This window comes from Primulina eburnea, chromosome 1 (genome assembly GCF_022965805.1).
Source record: "Primulina eburnea isolate SZY01 chromosome 1, ASM2296580v1, whole genome shotgun sequence".
Classification (NCBI taxonomy): domain Eukaryota; kingdom Viridiplantae; phylum Streptophyta; class Magnoliopsida; order Lamiales; family Gesneriaceae; genus Primulina; species Primulina eburnea.
Window position 1 is genome coordinate 36,206,306 of NC_133101.1, and position 7,288 is coordinate 36,213,593.

The following is a 7,288-nucleotide window of genomic DNA, read 5'->3' on the forward strand; positions in this document are numbered from 1 at the left end:
GAAGAAATTCAAATGGAAAAAGAAACCAATATTCTTGTAAAAATTAATTGATGTAAAATACACCAAATATGTTTAAAAGGAATCATTCATATAATACTCCTGATGCCAAATAATTAAGAACTATTCAATATTTTCCTCTTATATGCTAATCACTATTGATATAGATAATTTTTCAAGCTGATCACTTTAACTTCTGCTTCAAAACACGTCTTCTTCTTTGAGTGAATGCAGATATTTTCTTGTCAATATCGATTTCAAAATTTTCATCTTTTGCATGCTTTGATACTTGTACGTCATCTAACATAGTCATAGGATTTGGTGATTCTTTTTTTCCCCCTTTTGTGTTCCTGGAAACCGGCTGCCCTGTTTGGTGTCGTAGATATCTAGGAACGGCCTTTGGAAGCCTTCCACTACTATAGACAGTTCTTTTTTCTGTTTAACAATTTCTTGATCCATCTTGAAAAGAAACACATACTCTTCCTTGATTGAGTTGTCTAGAGCATTGAGAAATTTTTTCTCATCCAGTTCCTATTATTATATAGTTTCCATTGGAAGTTAAATAATAAACATTTGGGAACTTGACAATATGATTTACAATTACAATTATGTATAGCTTATTGAGTAATTCCATATATTCATTCACTGAGCAACCAATAAAATTTGAGGCAACATCTTCAAATAATGTAAGTCTTGTTGATGTGTCATTATCTTGCACTGTCATCGTTAAACGATACCTAATGAAATTCACATGGCATAAAGGTGTAAGTATAATTTTTTAACATCACTACAACATATGAGAATATGATTCATACCTTTGCATAATTTGAACAGGTTGTTTTGTGCAATTTGCACAACTTATTCGTTTCGCTGTTTTGATGATTGCTTTGAGACAACTGGCACAAGCTTCATACCATGGTTTTGATTTATTCTCAATCTCACATATAGTTGTCTTACACCAGTAATGCATGTTCTGTGAGAAAAGAATAAAACTTTAATTTTTATGTGTATTACATAATATCATTTACATGTACATATTCAATTATATATTTATATTATATTTAGTAGCATCATCTTATGTAATTTATTTTGGAAACCATATACCGAGATATAATATTGCTTGTACATGCTTCAAAGAAATTTTCTTATCCATCAATTGCTCTAGTTCGATTTCCTCACATTGTTTGATTGATTTTGCCGCCCATAGTCTATTAAAACTTTGTTTTCCCATAATATGTTCCAACCTAGCCAAAGAAATTTGTTTAACAACAAAAAATAACTCATAATGCAAAAAGAATGAGGATCTTGTACGTACCATAAGTTTATTCTTTCTGCTTCGTTACATTTTGGGTTGTGCAGCATTCCCGTTATAAATGTTGACTGCAACTGAAGAAATCCTGGTTTGTTAAGAAGAGGATGGCCCAAATTATTCATGAATATAACATAAGTAAATTATAAATATTTTATGACAATACCATTATATATATTCATTTTAAGATTGCAGAAAGACACGATTGAGTTTTGAATACGATCGGTGAGGCTCATAGTAGCCTATAAAGAAAAAATTATACCTTGGTAGTTTGATTCTGACGGCATATTAGCGGTAGCCTTAGAGCTATTACCTTCGAATAACAACCTGTTGATAAAAAGAATTTCGAGATATTATATCGTATCACAATAGTGACAATCATGGAGTAAGAGGAGATTGATTTGTGTGAACCTATTAGCTACTTCGTTACATTATTGAGGGAGAAATGCAAAATGTTACAATATTAAAATGATCATACGAAAATGAAATATTTTACAAAAAAAAAAAAACTAAATGCGCATTGAGCAAAATGTTAAAAGCAAACCTTTTGGATGAGTTAAGTGAAGATGTCCAGCCCATGGTGAACTTTTATGTGGATGAGCAAATTGGAATTAATTGATGAGGAAATTGGAATTGCCAAATCAATTCAAATAAATCAATTATATGTAGGAGGAAATAAAGTACTACTTATCAAGATTCAAGTCACTCTACATATATAAACTGGAACATTGAAATAGAAAAACATTGATAACAACACAGTTGTTTAAAATCACGAAATTGATGCAGTCACGTTATTGAGCCAATCAAAATCGAAAAAAATGGTTCATTTCATGTTTTAATAAAAAAAAAACTACCAATTCGTATTTCATCAACCCTAATGGTCACCCCACTGCTAAATTAATAGTAATGCACTCACACAAGAAAACAATATTGCGTGAATCAGTTCCATCCCTAGAAAATTTAAGGTAATATGTGCACCACCCACAGGAAGTCATGTCCCTGACACAACTTAGCTTTACAATATAAATGGTAATTGTGGCCTAATTTCATCCACATTCATTGATTGATGTTATACCTTTAAAAAGTGTCCTCCCAGTGGCACCAAACCCATAAGATAATTAATGAGCAATAATTAAATCATGCCAAATCGAAGTTACAAGTGATTGATTTAATAATCTCAGATATTCTAATCCCAGATATATGCTCCATGAAAATTTGATAGTGTAAGTTTATTCAATTTCCGCAACTTGAATGGTAATAACCTAATAGGTGTTCTGAAACTACATATCTTAACAAAATCCCCAAAAATCTAAGTGAGACTACATATTGGCCAGCTTATATGCATTTTTGGTCTCAATTTACTGCTATGGTTTTCAAACAAAACTTCATTGTTTAGTAGATGAGTAATATACCAGCAAACAGAATATACAAACACCATAGTGGCCATAAGAACGTAGAATGTCTCAACACATATAAGCACATTCCAAGAGAATAAATATAAGTAAGTAGTATCTAAGTTAAGCAGAATAAAACTTGAGCAGAAAAGGCTTGCGTACCAATGTTGCATACAAAGGTATCTTGTGCGGCAATTGCTCAGCACCCTCAGAGAAGAAACTGCCAAAATATATAAAAACAAATATAAAATAAAGCAACATGGGCTTAAAAATATTAAGGGAAATTTGACATTGAATAAGCAAATCTGTGTGGATGAGATGATGAATTCGACGTAGCAACTGATTTAGCAGCGCTGTACTTGTCATGTGCCTCTAATCCAATCGATATGCTAATAGTTTCAATTGAACCCACAAGCCACTGAAGTAAATACACAAAACAACAACTGAACTGAAGGAATGAAATGTAGTACAAAATTGATAAACTAATCAAAAAAATAGCATAAAAAGCATGAAAAAATCCTTACGGGGAAAATAGCATCACTGGAATTGGAAAACTCCTTACGGGGAATCGTCAATGGAATGCAAGAATTCACGGCGAACAACGCTAAAATAGGTATCTTGAAATATAAAACAACCGATGATCAGAAAGATTCCACCACGGACGGAAAATAGCCGGTGTAGATAATCGAAATTAAATAACTGTATTTGTTTGGAATCAGATTGTGCAAAGCGAAATGAAATAGCGTAGGAGTTTGGTGTAAGGGAAGAAGAGACGGAAAGGGGAAAGTGGGGGTCTGAGGGAAGAAGCGATTGGGAAATGGTGTGTTGAATTTACATAATAAGGGTGAAAGTGTAAAATCACAATTTAAGGGGAACACTTGAGGAAGAATTATGGGTAAAAGGGTAAAATCACAATGGTTGTTGCAAACAATTATTCACACTTTTAATTAGAGATAAACAATCCAACTGACATTTAAAAATCCAAAGGAAAATATTTTAAAGCATAAAATCGTCAAACGTTTTACCAACCTAAAAACATTATTTGAAAAGTATAGCACATACTATAACCTCTCATAATTAAATCGTCGTAAAAATATCTTTAGCATCATTTAAAATCATAAATTATAACTAGTGCGGAAAACTAGCGTCGGTCATCGGGTTATGTGCACCTTCAGTCCAGCAAAGTCATCCATCAAGACCTCCACAAACATTATTATCATGATCACCTGCATCAATCACACCTACTGTGTATAAAGACTCAACACATCATATTCTTGATAACAAGTACTAAATATACAGATCACAGGCAACCGTTAAAATTACTTGTACTTAAAATTTCGTTTTCATGAAGATGCATAAACTTTAAACAAAACCATTTTCATGATGATGCATCCTCTTTAAACATAAACATTATCATAAACATTTTCATATCAACATAAACATATTCATATTCATATCCATATACATATTCGTATATATATTCATATTCATATTCGTGTTTGTTGAATTCAGATCGTGATTATGACTCGTATTCTTAATCGTATTATGCGATGGATCCATCTAGAGAAACCCGCAGTACTGGGCGGCGGGGGACACCAACAACACTCTCACCAGTCAACTGGCCCTGGCCAATGTATTAACATATTCGTATTCGTATTCGTATCCATATCCGTATCCAAGAAACACGATCGTCGGGCTCCCACTGGGACCATAACCCTCACAATATATCCAAAATGTTGTGGTCAAAATCCCTTCAGATCCTTCAACATATCGTATTTCCATCACTTAATAAAAACATGCATATAATATCATTTTATTTTGAAACCAAGCATGCAACATTTCTTTTAAATGTCCAAATTAAATCATAAAAATCATAGACATTTAAAAATAATAATTCAATATATAAAAAGTCTTAAACATCCATAATCATTGTAAATAATCATATTAGCATTTAAAACAGCATTTAGGGTACTGCAATGACGCTTACTAATTTCTAGGTATAAAATGACCGTTTTACCTCTAGACGTAAAATTTCACGTTTTTGACTTTTTCTTAATTTCATTGACTCTAACATGTCCCAAATAATTATTTAAGCTTACATGAATTTTCTCATATTTTTATTTAGCTTAAATCGATGATTTTTAATTTATTCTTTATATATAACATATTAATGCGTTTTATACCCGAATTAAACCAAACCTTAATATAAAATTCCCAAATTAAAGAATTAGAATTTTAATAATTATTTAATCTTAAACCTAATTTTTCATAACTTTATTAAGCTTAAATATAGGCGTTTCAATTAACTCGTTAATTAGCGTTTCGTGCGGCAATTAAATCTCGAATAAATCCAAAACTCATTATTTTGATTCCAAAATTTAAAAATAGTAATTTTATGATTTATTCTACCCTTCCAAATCATGAGCCACGCCGGTGGACCCGTGAATTAAATTTTAGCCTTTTAATTTTCGTTTTTGACACCTTATCGAACACACCGAGCCATCTCCTAATTTACTCGAGCCACGCCTGAGCCACCTCGAGCCAAACCCGATCCAAATCACCTAGGGACCCTGCTGTGCAAGCCCAGCTCGAAAAACCAGACTTGGCCTGCCCAAAACACTTCTGAAACTTGGCCCAACATTCTGCACCTGTGTGTGCGTGACTCCCTTCCCTTCCCCAATACTCCTAGCCAACTAGGACACCTCCAGCCCTTAACCACTTGACCCTTTGTGACCCTAGCTATCCTGGAACATGCCCAAACTTGACCCAGACCAGCCCAACCCCTGGACCGTTCGCACGAGCCGCCTCAAGCCAACAGAAATTGCGCGCTACTTTTGTTCCCTCACGGGTTCCACTTCTCCTTCGATCCAACTGAGACCCAATCACCCCAACCCCTAGCCCGACCACTGCCCCTCATCCTAGGACCCTGATGGACCCCTAGCCTAGCCCCAAACCGAGCCATAACCCTTATAACTCTCGGTCACCCCAGATTCCTGCCCGTGAAGAGTCCCTTCACGCAGGGACTCTTCCAGCTTGCTTAGCGCGAGCCTTGGCCCCTAGGACTCTACCAGGCTCTCTCCCCTAAACCTACTCGAGCCCGAGCCAGCCCTAGCCAAGCACCCAAGCCCCATGCATAGTAACCGAGTTCTTGCACCAAGAACAAACCAACACACACACACAGTTCTACTATCTTCCTTGTCCCACGATTCCATCCTATTTCTATTCATGTTTGCAGCATATTGGGGTGATTAAGAAATCTCTAAAACATGTAAAAACATCCCTCAACCCTATCCTAATCATGGCAGCCCCTTGGGGGTACACGAATTTCATGATTATGGATCAAATTACATGTTTTCAAAACCACCTAAGATGCTTGTACGAAAATAATAAGGTGCAACTTGTTTTCATGCTATTTTCAAACATAAATACATAATATGGTGTGATGATGAGGAAAAGAAGAATATGGCATGTCTTTGCGTTTTTAACGCATGATTTTACGCCGACGAATCGAAGAACAATGGCACGAAGAACCCTTGAAAACCTTGAAGAATTTGATGCTTTTTCCCTTCAAAATTTTGTGTGTGCCTTGAATATGAGTTGGGAGAGAATTTGTAAATTGTAGGGGAGGTGGGGCGTGTGAATTGTTTTGTTATGGGGTAGGTTTATGGTTTTAAATAGTTAATTAAAACACTAACTACTAGCTTAGGTCCATTAACAAGTTAATGAGGCCCATTTTGCCCATTTGTGTTTAATTAAAAATATTAAAATAATTTTGGTTCAATAAGTTTGTGAATTAATTAGCTGGGTTGTCAAAACGTTCATTTTTTGTTGAAAATCCAACACCGATAAAAATTACGTCTCGGCGTATAAAATCACCTCAAAATCCATTATTTCCAAAAACAAAAAGAAAAGCATCACCCTTAATTTAAATAATTAAAAACAACTATTTAATAAAAAAATTATATTTTTATCCCTCTGTCTCCGTTCGTCGATCGCAACTCGAATAACTTTTAAAAAATACAATTTTAATGCAAACATGTAGAAAATATATTTTAAACATGTAAATATGCACAACATAATTAATTTATGCAATTAAAACATTTAATTAAAATCAAGAGAATTTAATAATTGCTTGCATATGGTTTACGTGGACCTTAAAAACCACTTGTGCTTTTCCTGTCTAGTTTGCAACCTACATAATCAGCATCTCAATATCCAATAAGATTTAAAGATGAATCAATGGGATACCATAAGCCGGCATTTTGAGTTTCTTTTAAGTACTTCAGAATACATTTAGCAGTAATATAATGAGATTGCTTGGGGTTAGATTGAAATCTTGCACAAATGCAGACAACAAATTGAATATCAGGTCTATTGGCAGTAAGATACAATAGTGAGCCAATGAGACCACGATACTGAGTTACATCTACTGAAATTCCACTTTCATCTTTATCAATCTTGGTAGATGAGCTCATTGTAGTGGAAGCAGCAGAGCATGCTTCCATACCAAACTTTTTCAGTAGCTCCTTAGTATACTTGGCTTGATTTATGAAAATACCAGTATCAAGTTGTTTGAGCTGCAACCATA

General features: G+C 34.3%; 1 protein-coding gene across 1 annotated transcript; it reads right to left on the reverse strand.

Moving 5' to 3' along the window:
* Positions 1-306: 306 nt before the first annotated feature.
* On the reverse strand, positions 307-1,523 carry LOC140806805 (replication protein A 70 kDa DNA-binding subunit D-like). Its single transcript, XM_073163338.1, has 6 exons — positions 1,473-1,523; positions 1,313-1,394; positions 1,124-1,241; positions 813-970; positions 602-734; positions 307-516 (listed from the first exon to the last, which is right to left on the reverse strand). The coding sequence occupies exons 1-6, from the start codon at positions 1,486-1,488 to the stop codon at positions 307-309; spliced, it is 717 nt and encodes a 238-aa protein (XP_073019439.1). The 5' UTR covers positions 1,489-1,523.
* Positions 1,524-7,288: the final 5,765 nt, after the last annotated feature.

Coding starts and splice junctions, on each gene's coding strand:
- LOC140806805 (XM_073163338.1), bottom strand. Junction 1,242..1,312: donor GCAGAAAGAATAAACTTATG/GTACGTACAAGA, acceptor TTCTTTGGCTAG/GTTGGAACATATTATGGGAA. Junction 735..812: donor CCTGTTCAAATTATGCAAAG/GTATGAATCATA, acceptor GAATTTCATTAG/GTATCGTTTAACGATGACAG.